Source organism: Maylandia zebra, unplaced genomic scaffold (genome assembly GCF_041146795.1).
Source record: "Maylandia zebra isolate NMK-2024a unplaced genomic scaffold, Mzebra_GT3a scaffold31, whole genome shotgun sequence".
NCBI classification, from domain to species: domain Eukaryota; kingdom Metazoa; phylum Chordata; class Actinopteri; order Cichliformes; family Cichlidae; genus Maylandia; species Maylandia zebra.
In genome coordinates, this window is record NW_027490061.1 from 811 (window position 1) to 22,638 (window position 21,828).

At 41.3% G+C, this 21,828-nt stretch overlaps 2 protein-coding genes and 2 long non-coding RNA genes across 4 annotated transcripts; all 4 read right to left on the bottom strand.

Moving 5' to 3' along the window:
- Positions 1–1,446: 1,446 nt before the first annotated feature.
- On the bottom strand, positions 1,447–3,739 carry LOC143416187 (uncharacterized). Its single transcript, XR_013096565.1, has 3 exons — positions 3,506–3,739; positions 2,710–2,770; positions 1,447–2,224 (listed from the first exon to the last, which is right to left on the bottom strand). It is a non-coding gene; the product is annotated as an uncharacterized LOC143416187 (long non-coding RNA).
- Positions 3,740–5,409: 1,670 nt separating this feature from the next.
- LOC112433302 (nanos homolog 2-like) lies at positions 5,410–6,166 on the bottom strand. The gene has a single exon (XM_076881613.1). It carries the CDS (start codon positions 6,120–6,122, stop codon positions 5,622–5,624), a length of 501 nt encoding a protein of 166 aa, XP_076737728.1. The 5' UTR covers positions 6,123–6,166; the 3' UTR covers positions 5,410–5,621.
- Positions 6,167–15,215: 9,049 nt separating this feature from the next.
- LOC112434538 (uncharacterized) lies at positions 15,216–17,508 on the bottom strand. Its single transcript, XR_003024124.2, has 3 exons — positions 17,275–17,508; positions 16,479–16,539; positions 15,216–15,993 (listed from the first exon to the last, which is right to left on the bottom strand). It is a non-coding gene; the product is annotated as an uncharacterized LOC112434538 (long non-coding RNA).
- Positions 17,509–19,178: 1,670 nt separating this feature from the next.
- LOC143416194 (nanos homolog 2-like) lies at positions 19,179–19,935 on the bottom strand. Its single transcript, XM_076881612.1, has one exon. The coding sequence runs from the start codon at positions 19,889–19,891 to the stop codon at positions 19,391–19,393; it is 501 nt and encodes a 166-aa protein (XP_076737727.1). The 5' UTR covers positions 19,892–19,935; the 3' UTR covers positions 19,179–19,390.
- Positions 19,936–21,828: the final 1,893 nt, after the last annotated feature.

Below are 21,828 nucleotides of genomic sequence, written 5' to 3' on the forward strand. Positions count from 1 at the left end.
CCCTCCCCCAGAAGGCAGTAGAATATCATCATGTTAAATGCCACTTTTGGGGGGGGGGGTAAAATTACTTGACAAATATGTTTCTCTTTTTTGTTATTTCGTCCCTCTTTGTTACAGCTACAGGAGGACAATAAACAGAAGAAGGAGAGCGGCACCAAAGAGGCGAAAAAACGAAAGAGCGCACCACCTCCTGACACCACATCCACAAAGAAGTCCAAATGTACCTCCAGTGCTGAGGGGGACGACAAGGAGGTTTTTCTCCTCCCTGTTCGTGGGCGTGAGCGTTACGAGATGTTGAAGAAGATCAATGACGGTTTGGAGCTGCTTGACAAGGACAGCAAAAGCAAGTCAAAGGTCTCAGTGAAGCATGAGGTTCCCGTGCCCTCCAGTGGAAAGAGGCTGCTCCAGAGAGGAGAGAGGAGTGACAGCGACTAAGATGCCCATCACCTCAATTTCGAAAACAAATGTCACCTTTTTGTCTAAGCCTTTAGGATTATTTCAGGTTTTAAATGCCCATTTAAAAACCAAAATGCCATCCTGCCTCAGTTAAAACGGTTCCTGAAACTGTACTGCCTGATTAGTCACTGCACTGACATACTGTTGTGTTCAGTTATGTTTTTTTCTTTTTAAAAAAAACAAAAAAAACAACAACCCTATGTTCCTAATTGGGTTAGAGCCGTTCAGCATGGTTTGAGTGAGATTACGAATGATCCTTGTCATAACGAGTCACTGCCGTTTATTTAAATAAAGTTCAAAGCTAGGCTTGCAAAACTTGAATGGAATTTGCCTCTGATGTTGCTGTATTACTGTGCTACAGTCCTGTCGCACCATGTCATTTTTAAAAAAAGAAATGTATATATTTTGCATGATTGTCTGGGAAATGCAACCACCTCTGCACAACCTTGATTCATATGCAATATGTAATCATGTTTGTGTAACATGAAAGAAAAAAGAGAAAAAATGATGATAAATGCAAAGACTGGTAACAGCGCTAAGAACCATAAAGCAAGAGAATTTTTAAAAAACTGTGAGAAATAAACTACACTGTAAAAAAAAAATAACCCTATTCAAATTAAAAAAAATGATGTCCAGTTGTCACATCCAAAATATTTGGCTTTATAGAATCCAAATTGAGTCACTTGATATGACCTGATACTTTTATGTTGATATAAACAATATTACTAGACTTGACTGAAACTTTAAATTTTGCATTGATCCAAATTGATTTTTTTACATAGAACCATATTTTAATTATTGAACCAAGCTAATATATTGAAATTTAACCAACCTAATGTATTCACATCGAACCAAATTAACATGAACTAATATGTTTGTGTTGAAGCCAGGTAATTGATTTACATATATTCAAACTATATTTTTTACATTTCATTTCAGTTCAAAAATGCTCTGCATTTCCTATAAAAAACAAGACAGTTGGCCAACCAATTATTTCAAAATTATTTATTGTTCCAAACCATTTTAACTATAATCAATAGAGAGGATTAGTAATATACAGATTTAGTGCTACGGCAGAAATGATTAGAGAAATGTTTGTTTTATAAAACCTGCAATCTTTTGAAAACCAGTATAAAACCTGCAATCTTTTGAAAACCAGTATAAAACCTGCAACCTGTCTAAAACTGGCATAAAACCATTATAAAAACTATTTTTAAACCAATTTGCAAGTACTCAAAAATGTTTATATGTGCACTGTGCCTGTACAATGTAAAAAAAAAAAAAAAATCTACACATGTATCAATGAAATCAACTTAAATCTCCCTTTCAAATGGGTGTTCTTATAAATTTTGAATGTAGAATACCACTGCAGGCCAACCAAGCAAAATAACCAAGCACACATGCACATGCATGTGCACATACACATGCACACATGCATGCAAACACACTACTGTGCAGTGTTAAGTTCACAATTAAGTTTGCGAATCTTAGAGGTCATCTTGTTAAAGTCAAGCTCCATCATAATCTTTTGAAGAGCCTCAAAGGTGAACCTGAATCCTCGTGGATATTCCATATTAAGAGCATAACAGAGTCCAAAGACCATTGCCACTCCAGCTGCCACAGAAGGCAACTCATTCAGGACTTCCACACCATCAATGATTATCCCGATGTCTCGAGGCTGATGTAGGAGGCTTGAGTTGTCCCTGAAGACGAAGAGTGCCATGGTGGTACTCTGCAGCTCTTCCTCAGCTTCATCTTTCTGGGATATCTTGAGGTAAAATATGGAACAAAATGTACAAGTGAAGAATTGAAGTCTGGCACACCTGATAAATCTTTGACCATAATAAACTACTATTTTGATAGTTGTTTGGTCACAGACTATTAGAACAATTATTTGACTAATCAGATTGTGAATTGCATAATCATTAAATTAAATCAATGGTGGAACATTTTCATAAATGTTCCACAAAGCCCAAGAAAAAAAAAGAAAACAATACAGAACCCTAAGATATTAACTTGATGAGTTGATTAATCGTTGCTGTCCTACATTAATCACTGCATTTAATAGCAGAGTTGTCAAATTTACATCAAGAGACTGCATCTCATGTAGAGACAGAACAGATATGGACATACCATGTATTCTTTTATCAAGTCCTCAACACATCAGCAAGGTGAATGAGAGGATAATGAGGGAGAGTCTAGATTATTATGAAATGTTTAAAAAGGATGTGCAGTGTAAATGCAAAATGATACCTGTTCAGATTAAATGAAAATGTATGCTTCAGCCATGGAATGGATGGAGCGATCTGTGGTTCTGAAAGCATACAGAAAAAAAAGAATAATGTTACTTCTCTATAAAACACATTACATAGAAAAACCAAGAAATACGTAACATGACATACCAAACAGTCTACAGACCAGCCATTAGCGACTAAGTTTGGCATAGGGTCAATTTTTTGCTGTTAAAATTAAAATTTCTTCAGAAAATGCACATTTTTCCGAGCTGCGCCTGAAAGTCAATTGAAGGAATTAGTCTTATGTCATTGATCTTATATGCTGGCTTGTTATTTCTGTCTCTAAATCATGCACATTAATAATTATCTTTTGCGCTCGGTGTACACACACATAACACACAGATATTTATATGAAGAGAGACAAACGTGCGCGCACAAACACAAGCTTGTGTCTAGAAACCGCGAGCTCACCAGAAAAATTCAAACGAAGCGGAGCACGGAGTTATACTATGAATGTTATGAACTATGAACTTATGCTAGCTAGCTTTATCCACCACCGATGCATCGTGGTAACGCTAGCTAGTTAGGCAAAAAGCCGTTTTTTACCAGTATACTAACTTGTATTCCCGACTGTGATGGTCGGTTTCTGGTAACCAGTTCTAACGTTGCGCAGGATAGCTAGCTAGCTTATAGCTAGCAGCTACAATCATGCAAAAATTAGGGGTGGCTGTCGACCCAGCTTAAATGGGGTTATTTTCTGCGATTTTGGCAATACAAATTATAAAAGCTTTTGTAACACACTTGGCTTTACTTACGTTTATTTTCAGATGAAATTAATCAAAGATGTGACATGATGTTTCCAGCAGCCATGCAGAATAAAAATGGGTCCCGGTCTATTTCTGGTGGGCGTGTTCAAGTGCAAATCACTTTGACTCAAATTAAAGATATTATCTGTTCAACATGAAAAGAAATATATGTTTTGAGAGAAATCAAAAACTTTGCGTTGCGATGTTCACAATCCTGTACTGACACTATGGGCACATTTTTAGAAATCTATTTAATTCCACAGAAAGGTTAGCCACTTTAGTGTTTCACTTGTGACCTATTTATAGCTCACTGAAGAAGGTTTTAAAATGCAACAATGTTCGGAGATAGAGAGAAAAAAAAAAGAACTTTGGTGCAGGTGCAGGTGCAGTCTTTTATGTAGCTTTCTGGTGACCTTAAAAGAACCTTTACGAAGCCCGTTGACAGGCCTTTAATCGAATGATCGGTTGGTTGATTGATAACAGAAAAAAAGGACACATAAGATGGACATAAAGGACTGAAAACACCAAGAGCAAATATTGCATCGCACTCATTTATGTAGTTTATTTTTAGATTAGATAATTTTGCAAAATAACGCAGCAAAATAAATAATAAGAGCCGGGATGTGCAGACTATTTAGCACTGAAAAAACTCCGTCCATGTGAACAGAATCAGGTGTTACCTTACCTGTTGATTAAATATCAAGACTATTTAGCAATAAGCTTACTTTAAAGGCTCGTAATAGGTGAACTGTCTTGGTATAGTTGAGTCACGCAGAGTTCATGGTCCATGTTGTGTTACTTGTTGTTTGTGTGTGTGTGTGTGTGTCACCCGATGACCCCTGGCGCCGGAGCGTCTAGACTACATTAGAGATGTGTCACAGCAAAGAGCCGCACCTGCGCTCAAAGAGAGCACATACATAGAGGTGAGATGAGGATAAATGGATAGATGCGGTCCTTTTTCGAAGCTGAGCGCACAGTTGTATTTCCTGCACAATCACACACGAAGTGAGGCTGTGTTTATGCCGGTTATACCATGAATATACACCCTGCAGGCACCACTTGTTTGTCAAACTGTTTATGAAGCAAAAGTCACATTTCTGTTTATTTACAAAGCAAAAAGAAGGGGGGGAAAGAGGCGTAGGAGGGGGTGGAGCGTGCGCACTAGCATACCGGCGACGGCTGTTTCCTTTCACTAAAAGGAAAAAAATAATAAAATGTGTACTTCACGTTACGGTTGAAACTGGGGTTTTTTTTGTGTTTTTTTAATTTTTATTTTATAGAAACAATTTTTGCTCATAACCAATTGACAGGGGATTTCTTAAAATCACCCCGCAGTTCTTCAGCTGAGACACCTGAGTTAGAAAACACAAACACTGCAGCTGTCTTTGTACAAACTTGTACAAACTCTGTTTTGACCTTGTATACTGTATTTCCCCAGCCCCTCTATTTTGAAACTAAAACTATTGAACCTTAATTCAATTTCTCACTTCACATAATCGTTTCACTTTTGCCTTGAAGTGTTACTTTTAATTTAATTTAATTATTTTTTTATGACGCATGTTCTCTGGTGAGTTCAGGTACATCTGTAACTTCAAGTGGAAGAGTTGCATGTGAGTTAAAAATTTTCTATAATACCAAAAAAAAAAAAAAAAAAAAAAAAAAAAAAGACAAAATACTGACGTTTTTGTCGAATAATCTGTCTGACATGAGGGATAATATAGCATATGCATTTTAACTAAAAGACTCGCGCACTGACACTATGGGCACATTTTTAGAAATCTATTTAATTCCACAGAAAGGTTAGCCACTTTAGTGTTTCACTTGTGACCTATGAAGTACCCCCGAAATTGTATCATATTAAACAACAACAACAACAATAACAACAACAATAAACACTCGAGGACTTTAAAGAGTTTAATTTTTTCCGAGGTTTGAGAGCGCTCACCCCGGCTCGGGGCTCCACAGATGTGCTGGATGAGAGCTCCTTGCTGCAGACTGCAGCGGAGTGTTTGACAGTCAAACTTGAAACAGTCTTTGGAACTGAAACGGTCTCTGCCAACACGAACACATACCCCAAACAGTTCGGTAAATATGTACAGTTTCTCGCAGCTTCAGTTTTCAGCAGCTACCAGAACTTGCCTACCGTCTGCATCCTCCCAGCAGCCTCGCACTTCATCTGCGGGCAGTACTTGCGTGTGTGAGCGCTGTCACCGGTGGCTTCGCAGATCGGGCAAGTGTAGTTCCGGAGGACGGGGCAGAAAACTATCCCGTCGTCTGATTTGAGCTTGTGAGATAGGTACACCCTCGGAGTCTCCCCGTTCTGCTTGCATAAGCGGCAGTAGTCCGAGGATGAGGCGCTGCTGCTGGTGTCCGACGCGCTGCTGGTCGGACTGGACTGTGATGAGTTTTTGGAGGATTTCTTCCCCCGAGTGGAAGTGTGGACCTTACTCCAAGGGGGCGCTTGTCCCTTCTTTGGACGCTCGGTGTCTCGGTTATCAACCTCACGGTTGCTGCACAGTTTCTCGAACACTTGGCTCAGATTCAGGTAGTCGTGCCACATGTTAAAGCTGTCCCCACCAGTGAGGATCGAGTTCTGGACCTCCAGTTGTCTCGGCATTGTGGTCATTTTTTGGCAGAAGTAAAACTGAGAGTGTGTTTGGAGCGCCTCATATTTATAGCTCACTGAAGAAGGTTTTAAAATGCAACAATGTTCGGAGATAGAGAGAAAAAAAAAAGAACTTTGGTGCAGGTGCAGGTGCAGTCTTTTATGTAGCTTTCTGGTGACCTTAAAAGAACCTTTACGAAGCCCGTTGACAGGCCTTTAATCGAATGATCGGTTGGTTGATTGATAACAGAAAAAAAGGACACATAAGATGGACATAAAGGACTGAAAACACCAAGAGCAAAATATTGCATCGCACTCATTTATGTAGTTTATTTTTAGATTAGATAATTTTGCAAAATAACGCAGCAAAATAAATAATAAGAGCCGGGATGTGCAGACTATTTAGCACTGAAAAAACTCCGTCCATGTGAACAGAATCAGGTGTTACCTTACCTGTTGATTAAATATCAAGACTATTTAGCAATAAGCTTACTTTAAAGGCTCGTAATAGGTGAACTGTCTTGGTATAGTTGAGTCACGCAGAGTTCATGGTCCATGTTGTGTTACTTGTTGTTTGTGTGTGTGTGTGTGTGTCACCCGATGACCCCTGGCGCCGGAGCGTCTAGACTACATTAGAGATGTGTCACAGCAAAGAGCCGCACCTGCGCTCAAAGAGAGCACATACATAGAGGTGAGATGAGGATAAATGGATAGATGCGGTCCTTTTTCGAAGCTGAGCGCACAGTTGTATTTCCTGCACAATCACACACGAAGTGAGGCTGTGTTTATGCCGGTTATACCATGAATATACACCCTGCAGGCACCACTTGTTTGTCAAACTGTTTATGAAGCAAAAGTCACATTTCTGTTTATTTACAAAGCAAAAAGAAGGGGGGGAAAGAGGCGTAGGAGGGGGTGGAGCGTGCGCACTAGCATACCGGCGACGGCTGTTTCCTTTCACTAAAAGGAAAAAAATAATAAAATGTGTACTTCACGTTACGGTTGAAACTGGGTTTTTTTTTTTATAGAAACAATTTTTGCTCATAACCAATTGACAGGGGATTTCTTAAAATCACCCCGCAGTTCTTCAGCTGAGACACCTGAGTTAGAAAACACAAACACTGCAGCTGTCTTTAACTCGCGAGGGCAGTCATGGACGCAAGACCTGCGTCTCATCACTGCTGCTTTGTGAATGTCTGTCTGTGAAAAGCGCTTAATGAATAAAGTTTACTTACTTACTTACTTACTTACTTACTGAGCCTGCAGTTCAGAAATTTAACCATTAGATGGAGTCATTGCCAAAGCAATGACTCCATCTAATTGCTATGACTTTTGGTGTTTATTTTGGACCTTAACTCGCCCCACAGTTTTGAGACAAGGTTCACATATGATATATCATTGTGTGCGGCTGGAGCTGGAATGAGTTGCTATGACTTTTGGTGTTTATTACTTCTATAGTTTTTTAAATATGAATATTTTAATGCAAGTTTTTTCCCATTGAAATGAATGGAGAACAAGAAAACTTCATTTGTGGTGTGCTGGCTCACTCTAGTGGTATGTCGGGAGTAATGGAGGCGGCCGCTGTGTCCCTGTGGTTGGCCTACTTGTCAGATATCGACAAATCCTACACTACAGACCAGTTGACAGCGTGCAATAACCCAGCCGATTCATTCGTCTTTACACTACCTCACAATCGACTCAACGGTGAGTTATTTGTTTGTTTTGTTTTCTCACAATTAATGTAAAGCCAAGGTATATATCAACGGCGCGCGCAGCGGAAGTATGGCATTATAGCGGATTATAATGGGGGACGCTTTTATTTTGTATAACTACCGGAAGTAGTTCCTGTGTACTGAGCTAGCTGGGTAGCTAGCGCCGCGTCGCTTAAAAAGCAGCCGGGCTTGTCTTAAACTTAAGAGGCTGACACTCGCTAAACCACCCGATCGCTCGCCAAGCGACAGACGTCCATGTGTTCAACAACAGACACACGTCATTCCCCTTCGTGGTCTAAACCAATCAGAGATAGTCGGGGCGGGACCTCTGTCCGTGGTCGAGCTGGACGTGGAGGTGGATAGAGACGGGTGAGTAGCTTGAATGAAGCGATATCGATTCATTAAATCCTGAATTGAATGAATATAAATGTGTTTTACCAGAAACGCCAGAATCTCAGGTTAAAGCTCACAAAACTATTTCAACAACAACCAGCAAATGAGAGCAGGAAACGCATTCCACACGAAAACGTAAACAGAGCGGACCGACGCATCAGAATTAGCTTAGTCGGCGTGGGGGCTAATATCATCCTTAATTCCTTCTTACTTTTGCTGTTTTGCTTCCAACACGATAAAACCCACAGCTGTGAGTGAACTGTGAGAGAAACTTCAAGAAAAGTTTCCCATCTCAAACATGTGTTTTCTGCATTACTCATTCGCTTATTACCCATCAGTCTACGGTTGTTTACAGCGCTGGCGGCCGCTGTCTTTTCTTTCCTTTGTAAATGACGTCGGATAATAAAGCTTAATTTCTGCTGTTTAATACTGAAGAAATGTAAACTTTTTCAAATTAGGTATAATTGCAGAATATTTTTAAGGTTATCTGCTATAAAATCCATGCCAGGAAAATCTCCTTTATGTTTTTATTTTTTTATTTTTTTATTCTCAGTTACTTTGACACAATGGCATGTGCTGTGATGGTCACATCTCTGATAAAGTTTAGTGTCAGTACTGATAAATGATCAGAATTATAAGATCTCTCACTTTCTGAGTAAAAATTGCACCAAATCGAATCTGGATTATGTGGATTATAGAAATCAGTGATGATACACAGTGTGTGTGTGTGTGTGTGTGTGTGTGTGTGCTTTGGTGTGTGTGCTTTGGTGTGTGTGCTTTGGTGTGTGTGTGTGTGTGTGTGTGACAGAGAGAGAGAGAGTGACACTTGCTGTGTATTTAAGAAACAAACGCTCAAAGAAACCAAACAGAATGACACAGGCAGAAAGACACTGTTTTATTTTGGTAACCAATGATGCATTTCTTCTTCCCTTGTACAGTGCACCCTGAAGCCGTGTGTGGACCAGGAGATCAGCAGAACAGGAACCACAGAGCGTCAGCGGCAGACATCCAAGCTGCACAGGGCACACGCAGCACCAGGCAGAATTAATGACGTCCCTGATCCACAGCTCAAGCCCAGCCACCCGCTGCCTCCTCGCCGCCTCCTCCCGGGACCTTCAAGGACCACCCACCAGCCACTGGTACACATTCCAATCTTACACAATGGCCCCAGCATCACAGGGCATCTCCTGACATTAAAATCTATCCTGATTTCTGTTGTTTTTCCCTCATCTCTGAGCCGCTGAGTGTGAGTGTGTGTGTGTGTGTGTGTGTCTCTCTCTCTTTTACACAAAAAACACATGTCAGTTGTTAAGGAAAATGTTATAAAACACTTCTTCAGTAAAGACTCAGAGAAGAGAAACACACAGAACTTCTTGCTAGCAAGGGCAGCCTCCACTCTAAGAGACTCCAGTGAGAGAACTGCCCCGGTCTTTATTTTATACTCCATTGAGCGTGTGTGTGTGTGTGTGTGTGTGTGTGTGTGTTGACAGAGAGAGAGAGAGAGAGACAGAGAGAGAGAGAGAGAGAGAGAGAGGGAGAGATACAAAGGAATGTAATTCAAATTTTGCACTTCAGACCTTACAGTGTGTGTGTGTGTGTGTGTGTGTGTGTGTGTGTGTGTGTGTGTGTGTGTTGACAGAGAGAGAGAGAGAGAGAGAGAGACAGAGAGAGAGAGAGAGAGAGAGAGAGAGGGAGAGATACAAAGGAATGTAATTCAAATTTTGCACTTCAGACCTTACAGTGTGTGTGTGTGTGTGTGTGTGTGTGTGTGTGTGTGTTTGTGTGTCTGTCTTTTACACAAAAAATGCACTTGCAACAACTTTAATATGGAATGTACTGGACTTCCCAGCTAGGCGCCCTCCTGTGGATGACAGGTGCAATTGATTGTCAAAAGCAGATATCTAACAGCTTCTGACACTTTGTACCGCATTGAGCCAGCAGAGGGAGCCCCCCTGGTTCAATCCCAGTTGCACAGCAGTTGTGACCAGCTTCTGTCTGTGTGCTTTGGTGTGTGTGAGTGTGTGTGTGTGTGTGTGTTGACAGAGAGAGAGAGAGACAGAGAGAGAGAGAGAGAGAGAGAGAGGGAGAGATACAAAGGAATGTAATTCAAATTTTGCACTTCAGACCTTACTGTGTGTGTGTGTGTGTGTGTGTGTGTGTGTGTGTGTGTGTGTGTGTCTGTCTTTTACACAAAAAATGCACTTGCAACAACTTTAATATGGAATGTACTGGACTTCCCAGCTAGGCGCCCTCCTGTGGACGACAGGTGCAATCCCAGTTGCACAGCACTTGACCAGCTTCTGTGTGTGTGTGTGTGTGTGTGTGTGTGTGTGTGTGTGACAGACAGACAGACTGACAGACAGACAGACAGAGAGGGAGATTCAAAGCATCAGGACCAGGAGATGACACAGTGCTCCAAAGGCCTGGTTCTGCTGCCTCCTCCTCCACCCATCTGCTGCAGACGCTTCTGTGAAGGGAAACTGCTACATGTTATGTCACCGATCCCTGCCATGCTGCGTGTCTAACGACCCGGCAGGGCCTGCTGAGTACAGTGGTGGTGGAATCGGCCCGATCGGACACTCCTATCTGCCACTTTGACCTTTTTATTCCGTCAAATTTGGACCCATTTACACCAAGTCCAGAACCGTTGGTGCTATCGACATGGGGTCTTCACCAGCGCGTGCGGAGCGGCAGAAAATCCCCACGTAGACACCACTTTCATCCCTCTACGACACTTACTTTCCCAGTTATTCCATTTTATTCCGTCAAGCTCTGGCTAAATCCCCTTAACCTAACCTAACCAACCCTAATCATACCTGCATTTGTCCACTGGAGGGAGACAAAAAAACCAAGCTCTGAGATTCAAATTTTGAACTGCAGACCTCACAGTGTCTGTGTGTGTGTGTGTGTGTGTGTGTGTGTGTGTGTGTGTGTGTGTGCGCTTTGGTGTGTGTGCTTTGGGGTGTGTGTGTGTGTGTGTGTGTGTGTGACAGAGAGAGAGAGAGAGAGAGTGACACTTGCTGTGTATTTAAGAAACAAACGCTCAAAGAAACCAAACAGAATGACACAGGCAGAAAGACACTGTTTTATTTTGGTAACCAATGATGCATTTCTTCTTCCCTTGTACAGTGCACCCTGAAGCCGTGTGTGGACCAGGAGATCAGCAGAACAGGAACCACAGAGCGTCAGCGGCAGACATCCAAGCTGCACAGGGCACACGCAGCACCAGGCAGAATTAATGACGTCCCTGATCCACAGCTCAAGCCCAGCCACCCGCTGCCTCCTCGCCGCCTCCTCCCGGGACCTTCAAGGACCACCCACCAGCCACTGGTACACATTCCAATCTTACACAATGGCCCCAGCATCACAGGGCATCTCCTGACATTAAAATCTATCCTGATTTCTGTTGTTTTTCCCTCATCTCTGAGCCGCTGAGTGTGAGTGTGTGTGTGTGTGTGTGTGTGTGTGTGTGTCTCTCTCTCTTTTACACAAAAAACACATGTCAGTTGTTAAGGAAAATGTTATAAAACACTTCTTCAGTAAAGACTCAGAGAAGAGAAACACACAGAACTTCTTGCTAGCAAGGGCAGCCTCCACTCTAAGAGACTCCAGTGAGAGAACTGCCCCGGTCTTTATTTTATACTCCATTGAGCGTGTGTGTGTGCGTGTGTGTGTTGACAGAGAGAGAGAGAGAGAGACAGAGAGAGAGAGAGAGGGAGAGATACAAAGGAATGTAATTCAAATTTTGCACTTCAGACCTTACAGTGTGTGTGTGTGTGTGTGTGTGTGTGTGTGTGTGTGTGTGTGTGTGTGTGTGTGTGTTGACAGAGAGAGAGAGAGAGAGAGAGAGACAGAGAGAGAGAGAGAGAGAGAGAGAGGGAGAGATACAAAGGAATGTAATTCAAATTTTGCACTTCAGACCTTACAGTGTGTGTGTGTGTGTGTGTGTGTGTGTGTGTGTGTGTGTGTGTGTGTGTGTGTCTGTCTTTTACACAAAAAATGCACTTGCAACAACTTTAATATGGAATGTACTGGACTTCCCAGCTAGGCGCCCTCCTGTGGATGACAGGTGCAATTGATTGTCAAAAGCAGATATCTAACAGCTTCTGACACTTTGTACCGCATTGAGCCAGCAGAGGGAGCCCCCCTGGTTCAATCCCAGTTGCACAGCAGTTGTGACCAGCTTCTGTCTGTGTGCTTTGGTGTGTGTGAGTGTGTGTGTGTGTGTGTTGACAGAGAGAGAGAGAGAGAGAGAGAGAGAGAGAGGGAGAGATACAAAGGAATGTAATTCAAATTTTGCACTTCAGACCTTACTGTGTGTGTGTGTGTGTGTGTGTGTGTGTGTGTGTGTGTGTGTCTGTCTTTTACACAAAAAATGCACTTGCAACAACTTTAATATGGAATGTACTGGACTTCCCAGCTAGGCGCCCTCCTGTGGACGACAGGTGCAATCCCAGTTGCACAGCACTTGACCAGCTTCTGTGTGTGTGTGTGTGTGTGTGTGTGTGTGTGTGTGTGTGACAGACAGACAGACAGACAGACAGAGAGGGAGATTCAAAGCATCAGGACCAGGAGATGACACAGTGCTCCAAAGGCCTGGTTCTGCTGCCTCCTCCTCCACCCACCTGCTGCAGACGCTTCTGTGAAGGGAAACTGCTACATGTTATGTCACCGATCCCTGCCATGCTGCGTGTCTAACGACCCGGCAGGGCCTGCTGAGTACAGTGGTGGTGGACCCAGGCCCTCTGCACCTTCCTTTCTCCGACTGGGACCGTTTTGTCCCATCCTTTTTGGTCCGATTCGCCATATCTCCAGAACCGAAGAAGCCATCGGCGTGGCCTCTTCGCCACAGCGTCCGGCACCCACCAAAACCCCCACCTAGACACCAACATCAGCCCTCTACACCTCTTACTTTTTCAGTTATTCCACTTTTGTCCCATCCTCTCCTGGCTTTTTCCCCATAACCTAACCCCTAATTATTGCTAGTTATTTTAATTTTTACCTGTCGTCTTGTGTTCCAGTCGGTCGCAGCAGCAGTGTGTTACCAGTCGCCAATACTCTCCTCTTTAGTTTGAGAAGTCTCCTTTTGTATTAAATATGCTTTTCCAAAAACGTCTATCTTTGTGTACACGTTGAATGAATGTTAATGGGAGACCAGTTCTTTGGGGGGGTTTTTTGGGGTTTTTTTGTGGACAATCCTTGTCAGTGTTGGAGGAGGACTGTGAAGGACGACCGTTCAAATCAAACCAAATCCTAACTTTAAGCCACTATCCAGTCCTGTCCCCCTTCTCTCCTCATACCGGTACCCACAGTTCAGACCCCACCTCAGGCCCCTTACTGCCTGAGGAGGGGTCTGAAGTATTTTCCAGCCTTATAAAGAAAGGGAAGACTGAAGTGGCAGACTGTCATGCAAAAAGCGAGCATCTCCTCCTTGCACTGCTTACAGTCAAATGACAAAATATGTGAACTCTTTTTAAACAGGAAAAAGGAAGAAATTGTACACCAGAGGGGGCAAGAAGGAGAAAACTTGAATATAAACTCAAAAGAAAAACCGCTGTTCCTTCCCTCCCCCAGAAGGCAGTAGAATATCATCATGTTAAATGCCACTTTTGGGGGGGGGGGTAAAATTACTTGACAAATATGTTTCTCTTTTTTGTTATTTCGTCCCTCTTTGTTACAGCTACAGGAGGACAATAAACAGAAGAAGGAGAGCGGCACCAAAGAGGCGAAAAAACGAAAGAGCGCACCACCTCCTGACACCACATCCACAAAGAAGTCCAAATGTACCTCCAGTGCTGAGGGGGACGACAAGGAGGTTTTTCTCCTCCCTGTTCGTGGGCGTGAGCGTTACGAGATGTTGAAGAAGATCAATGACGGTTTGGAGCTGCTTGACAAGGACAGCAAAAGCAAGTCAAAGGTCTCAGTGAAGCATGAGGTTCCCGTGCCCTCCAGTGGAAAGAGGCTGCTCCAGAGAGGAGAGAGGAGTGACAGCGACTAAGATGCCCATCACCTCAATTTCGAAAACAAATGTCACCTTTTTGTCTAAGCCTTTAGGATTATTTCAGGTTTTAAATGCCCATTTAAAAACCAAAATGCCATCCTGCCTCAGTTAAAACGGTTCCTGAAACTGTACTGCCTGATTAGTCACTGCACTGACATACTGTTGTGTTCAGTTATGTTTTTTTCTTTTTAAAAAAAACAAAAAAAACAACAACCCTATGTTCCTAATTGGGTTAGAGCCGTTCAGCATGGTTTGAGTGAGATTACGAATGATCCTTGTCATAACGAGTCACTGCCGTTTATTTAAATAAAGTTCAAAGCTAGGCTTGCAAAACTTGAATGGAATTTGCCTCTGATGTTGCTGTATTACTGTGCTACAGTCCTGTCGCACCATGTCATTTTTAAAAAAAGAAATGTATATATTTTGCATGATTGTCTGGGAAATGCAACCACCTCTGCACAACCTTGATTCATATGCAATATGTAATCATGTTTGTGTAACATGAAAGAAAAAAGAGAAAAAATGATGATAAATGCAAAGACTGGTAACAGCGCTAAGAACCATAAAGCAAGAGAATTTTTAAAAAACTGTGAGAAATAAACTACACTGTAAAAAAAAAATAACCCTATTCAAATTAAAAAAAATGATGTCCAGTTGTCACATCCAAAATATTTGGCTTTATAGAATCCAAATTGAGTCACTTGATATGACCTGATACTTTTATGTTGATATAAACAATATTACTAGACTTGACTGAAACTTTAAATTTTGCATTGATCCAAATTGATTTTTTTACATAGAACCATATTTTAATTATTGAACCAAGCTAATATATTGAAATTTAACCAACCTAATGTATTCACATCGAACCAAATTAACATGAACTAATATGTTTGTGTTGAAGCCAGGTAATTGATTTACATATATTCAAACTATATTTTTTACATTTCATTTCAGTTCAAAAATGCTCTGCATTTCCTATAAAAAACAAGACAGTTGGCCAACCAATTATTTCAAAATTATTTATTGTTCCAAACCATTTTAACTATAATCAATAGAGAGGATTAGTAATATACAGATTTAGTGCTACGGCAGAAATGATTAGAGAAATGTTTGTTTTATAAAACCTGCAATCTTTTGAAAACCAGTATAAAACCTGCAATCTTTTGAAAACCAGTATAAAACCTGCAACCTGTCTAAAACTGGCATAAAACCATTATAAAAACTATTTTTAAACCAATTTGCAAGTACTCAAAAATGTTTATATGTGCACTGTGCCTGTACAATGTAAAAAAAAAAAAAAAATCTACACATGTATCAATGAAATCAACTTAAATCTCCCTTTCAAATGGGTGTTCTTATAAATTTTGAATGTAGAATACCACTGCAGGCCAACCAAGCAAAATAACCAAGCACACATGCACATGCATGTGCACATACACATGCACACATGCATGCAAACACACTACTGTGCAGTGTTAAGTTCACAATTAAGTTTGCGAATCTTAGAGGTCATCTTGTTAAAGTCAAGCTCCATCATAATCTTTTGAAGAGCCTCAAAGGTGAACCTGAATCCTCGTGGATATTCCATATTAAGAGCATAACAGAGTCCAAAGACCATTGCCACTCCAGCTGCCACAGAAGGCAACTCATTCAGGACTTCCACACCATCAATGATTATCCCGATGTCTCGAGGCTGATGTAGGAGGCTTGAGTTGTCCCTGAAGACGAAGAGTGCCATGGTGGTACTCTGCAGCTCTTCCTCAGCTTCATCTTTCTGGGATATCTTGAGGTAAAATATGGAACAAAATGTACAAGTGAAGAATTGAAGTCTGGCACACCTGATAAATCTTTGACCATAATAAACTACTATTTTGATAGTTGTTTGGTCACAGACTATTAGAACAATTATTTGACTAATCAGATTGTGAATTGCATAATCATTAAATTAAATCAATGGTGGAACATTTTCATAAATGTTCCACAAAGCCCAAGAAAAAAAAAGAAAACAATACAGAACCCTAAGATATTAACTTGATGAGTTGATTAATCGTTGCTGTCCTACATTAATCACTGCATTTAATAGCAGAGTTGTCAAATTTACATCAAGAGACTGCATCTCATGTAGAGACAGAACAGATATGGACATACCATGTATTCTTTTATCAAGTCCTCAACACATCAGCAAGGTGAATGAGAGGATAATGAGGGAGAGTCTAGATTATTATGAAATGTTTAAAAAGGATGTGCAGTGTAAATGCAAAATGATACCTGTTCAGATTAAATGAAAATGTATGCTTCAGCCATGGAATGGATGGAGCGATCTGTGGTTCTGAAAGCATACAGAAAAAAAAGAATAATGTTACTTCTCTATAAAACACATTACATAGAAAAACCAAGAAATACGTAACATGACATACCAAACAGTCTACAGACCAGCCATTAGCGACTAAGTTTGGCATAGGGTCAATTTTTTGCTGTTAAAATTAAAATTTCTTCAGAAAATGCACATTTTTCCGAGCTGCGCCTGAAAGTCAATTGAAGGAATTAGTCTTATGTCATTGATCTTATATGCTGGCTTGTTATTTCTGTCTCTAAATCATGCACATTAATAATTATCTTTTGCGCTCGGTGTACACACACATAACACACAGATATTTATATGAAGAGAGACAAACGTGCGCGCACAAACACAAGCTTGTGTCTAGAAACCGCGAGCTCACCAGAAAAATTCAAACGAAGCGGAGCACGGAGTTATACTATGAATGTTATGAACTATGAACTTATGCTAGCTAGCTTTATCCACCACCGATGCATCGTGGTAACGCTAGCTAGTTAGGCAAAAAGCCGTTTTTTACCAGTATACTAACTTGTATTCCCGACTGTGATGGTCGGTTTCTGGTAACCAGTTCTAACGTTGCGCAGGATAGCTAGCTAGCTTATAGCTAGCAGCTACAATCATGCAAAAATTAGGGGTGGCTGTCGACCCAGCTTAAATGGGGTTATTTTCTGCGATTTTGGCAATACAAATTATAAAAGCTTTTGTAACACACTTGGCTTTACTTACGTTTATTTTCAGATGAAATTAATCAAAGATGTGACATGATGTTTCCAGCAGCCATGCAGAATAAAAATGGGTCCCGGTCTATTTCTGGTGGGCGTGTTCAAGTGCAAATCACTTTGACTCAAATTAAAGATATTATCTGTTCAACATGAAAAGAAATATATGTTTTGAGAGAAATCAAAAACTTTGCGTTGCGATGTTCACAATCCTGTACTGACACTATGGGCACATTTTTAGAAATCTATTTAATTCCACAGAAAGGTTAGCCACTTTAGTGTTTCACTTGTGACCTATTTATAGCTCACTGAAGAAGGTTTTAAAATGCAACAATGTTCGGAGATAGAGAGAAAAAAAAAAGAACTTTGGTGCAGGTGCAGGTGCAGTCTTTTATGTAGCTTTCTGGTGACCTTAAAAGAACCTTTACGAAGCCCGTTGACAGGCCTTTAATCGAATGATCGGTTGGTTGATTGATAACAGAAAAAAAGGACACATAAGATGGACATAAAGGACTGAAAACACCAAGAGCAAATATTGCATCGCACTCATTTATGTAGTTTATTTTTAGATTAGATAATTTTGCAAAATAACGCAGCAAAATAAATAATAAGAGCCGGGATGTGCAGACTATTTAGCACTGAAAAAACTCCGTCCATGTGAACAGAATCAGGTGTTACCTTACCTGTTGATTAAATATCAAGACTATTTAGCAATAAGCTTACTTTAAAGGCTCGTAATAGGTGAACTGTCTTGGTATAGTTGAGTCACGCAGAGTTCATGGTCCATGTTGTGTTACTTGTTGTTTGTGTGTGTGTGTGTGTGTCACCCGATGACCCCTGGCGCCGGAGCGTCTAGACTACATTAGAGATGTGTCACAGCAAAGAGCCGCACCTGCGCTCAAAGAGAGCACATACATAGAGGTGAGATGAGGATAAATGGATAGATGCGGTCCTTTTTCGAAGCTGAGCGCACAGTTGTATTTCCTGCACAATCACACACGAAGTGAGGCTGTGTTTATGCCGGTTATACCATGAATATACACCCTGCAGGCACCACTTGTTTGTCAAACTGTTTATGAAGCAAAAGTCACATTTCTGTTTATTTACAAAGCAAAAAGAAGGGGGGGAAAGAGGCGTAGGAGGGGGTGGAGCGTGCGCACTAGCATACCGGCGACGGCTGTTTCCTTTCACTAAAAGGAAAAAAATAATAAAATGTGTACTTCACGTTACGGTTGAAACTGGGGTTTTTTTTGTGTTTTTTTAATTTTTATTTTATAGAAACAATTTTTGCTCATAACCAATTGACAGGGGATTTCTTAAAATCACCCCGCAGTTCTTCAGCTGAGACACCTGAGTTAGAAAACACAAACACTGCAGCTGTCTTTGTACAAACTTGTACAAACTCTGTTTTGACCTTGTATACTGTATTTCCCCAGCCCCTCTATTTTGAAACTAAAACTATTGAACCTTAATTCAATTTCTCACTTCACATAATCGTTTCACTTTTGCCTTGAAGTGTTACTTTTAATTTAATTTAATTATTTTTTTATGACGCATGTTCTCTGGTGAGTTCAGGTACATCTGTAACTTCAAGTGGAAGAGTTGCATGTGAGTTAAAAATTTTCTATAATACCAAAAAAAAAAAAAAAAAAAAAAAAAAAAAAGACAAAATACTGACGTTTTTGTCGAATAATCTGTCTGACATGAGGGATAATATAGCATATGCATTTTAACTAAAAGACTCGCGCACTGACACTATGGGCACATTTTTAGAAATCTATTTAATTCCACAGAAAGGTTAGCCACTTTAGTGTTTCACTTGTGACCTATGAAGTACCCCCGAAATTGTATCATATTAAACAACAACAACAACAATAACAACAACAATAAACACTCGAGGACTTTAAAGAGTTTAATTTTTTCCGAGGTTTGAGAGCGCTCACCCCGGCTCGGGGCTCCACAGATGTGCTGGATGAGAGCTCCTTGCTGCAGACTGCAGCGGAGTGTTTGACAGTCAAACTTGAAACAGTCTTTGGAACTGAAACGGTCTCTGCCAACACGAACACATACCCCAAACAGTTCGGTAAATATGTACAGTTTCTCGCAGCTTCAGTTTTCAGCAGCTACCAGAACTTGCCTACCGTCTGCATCCTCCCAGCAGCCTCGCACTTCATCTGCGGGCAGTACTTGCGTGTGTGAGCGCTGTCACCGGTGGCTTCGCAGATCGGGCAAGTGTAGTTCCGGAGGACGGGGCAGAAAACTATCCCGTCGTCTGATTTGAGCTTGTGAGATAGGTACACCCTCGGAGTCTCCCCGTTCTGCTTGCATAAGCGGCAGTAGTCCGAGGATGAGGCGCTGCTGCTGGTGTCCGACGCGCTGCTGGTCGGACTGGACTGTGATGAGTTTTTGGAGGATTTCTTCCCCCGAGTGGAAGTGTGGACCTTACTCCAAGGGGGCGCTTGTCCCTTCTTTGGACGCTCGGTGTCTCGGTTATCAACCTCACGGTTGCTGCACAGTTTCTCGAACACTTGGCTCAGATTCAGGTAGTCGTGCCACATGTTAAAGCTGTCCCCACCAGTGAGGATCGAGTTCTGGACCTCCAGTTGTCTCGGCATTGTGGTCATTTTTTGGCAGAAGTAAAACTGAGAGTGTGTTTGGAGCGCCTCATATTTATAGCTCACTGAAGAAGGTTTTAAAATGCAACAATGTTCGGAGATAGAGAGAAAAAAAAAAGAACTTTGGTGCAGGTGCAGGTGCAGTCTTTTATGTAGCTTTCTGGTGACCTTAAAAGAACCTTTACGAAGCCCGTTGACAGGCCTTTAATCGAATGATCGGTTGGTTGATTGATAACAGAAAAAAAGGACACATAAGATGGACATAAAGGACTGAAAACACCAAGAGCAAAATATTGCATCGCACTCATTTATGTAGTTTATTTTTAGATTAGATAATTTTGCAAAATAACGCAGCAAAATAAATAATAAGAGCCGGGATGTGCAGACTATTTAGCACTGAAAAAACTCCGTCCATGTGAACAGAATCAGGTGTTACCTTACCTGTTGATTAAATATCAAGACTATTTAGCAATAAGCTTACTTTAAAGGCTCGTAATAGGTGAACTGTCTTGGTATAGTTGAGTCACGCAGAGTTCATGGTCCATGTTGTGTTACTTGTTGTTTGTGTGTGTGTGTGTGTGTCACCCGATGACCCCTGGCGCCGGAGCGTCTAGACTACATTAGAGATGTGTCACAGCAAAGAGCCGCACCTGCGCTCAAAGAGAGCACATACATAGAGGTGAGATGAGGATAAATGGATAGATGCGGTCCTTTTTCGAAGCTGAGCGCACAGTTGTATTTCCTGCACAATCACACACGAAGTGAGGCTGTGTTTATGCCGGTTATACCATGAATATACACCCTGCAGGCACCACTTGTTTGTCAAACTGTTTATGAAGCAAAAGTCACATTTCTGTTTATTTACAAAGCAAAAAGAAGGGGGGGAAAGAGGCGTAGGAGGGGGTGGAGCGTGCGCACTAGCATACCGGCGACGGCTGTTTCCTTTCACTAAAAGGAAAAAAATAATAAAATGTGTACTTCACGTTACGGTTGAAACTGGGTTTTTTTTTTTATAGAAACAATTTTTGCTCATAACCAATTGACAGGGGATTTCTTAAAATCACCCCGCAGTTCTTCAGCTGAGACACCTGAGTTAGAAAACACAAACACTGCAGCTGTCTTTAACTCGCGAGGGCAGTCATGGACGCAAGACCTGCGTCTCATCACTGCTGCTTTGTGAATGTCTGTCTGTGAAAAGCGCTTAATGAATAAAGTTTACTTACTTACTTACTTACTTACTTACTGAGCCTGCAGTTCAGAAATTTAACCATTAGATGGAGTCATTGCCAAAGCAATGACTCCATCTAATTGCTATGACTTTTGGTGTTTATTTTGGACCTTAACTCGCCCCACAGTTTTGAGACAAGGTTCACATATGATATATCATTGTGTGCGGCTGGAGCTGGAATGAGTTGCTATGACTTTTGGTGTTTATTACTTCTATAGTTTTTTAAATATGAATATTTTAATGCAAGTTTTTTCCCATTGAAATGAATGGAGAACAAGAAAACTTCATTTGTGGTGTGCTGGCTCACTCTAGTGGTATGTCGGGAGTAATGGAGGCGGCCGCTGTGTCCCTGTGGTTGGCCTACTTGTCAGATATCGACAAATCCTACACTACAGACCAGTTGACAGCGTGCAATAACCCAGCCGATTCATTCGTCTTTACACTACCTCACAATCGACTCAACGGTGAGTTATTTGTTTGTTTTGTTTTCTCACAATTAATGTAAAGCCAAGGTATATATCAACGGCGCGCGCAGCGGAAGTATGGCATTATAGCGGATTATAATGGGGGACGCTTTTATTTTGTATAACTACCGGAAGTAGTTCCTGTGTACTGAGCTAGCTGGGTAGCTAGCGCCGCGTCGCTTAAAAAGCAGCCGGGCTTGTCTTAAACTTAAGAGGCTGACACTCGCTAAACCACCCGATCGCTCGCCAAGCGA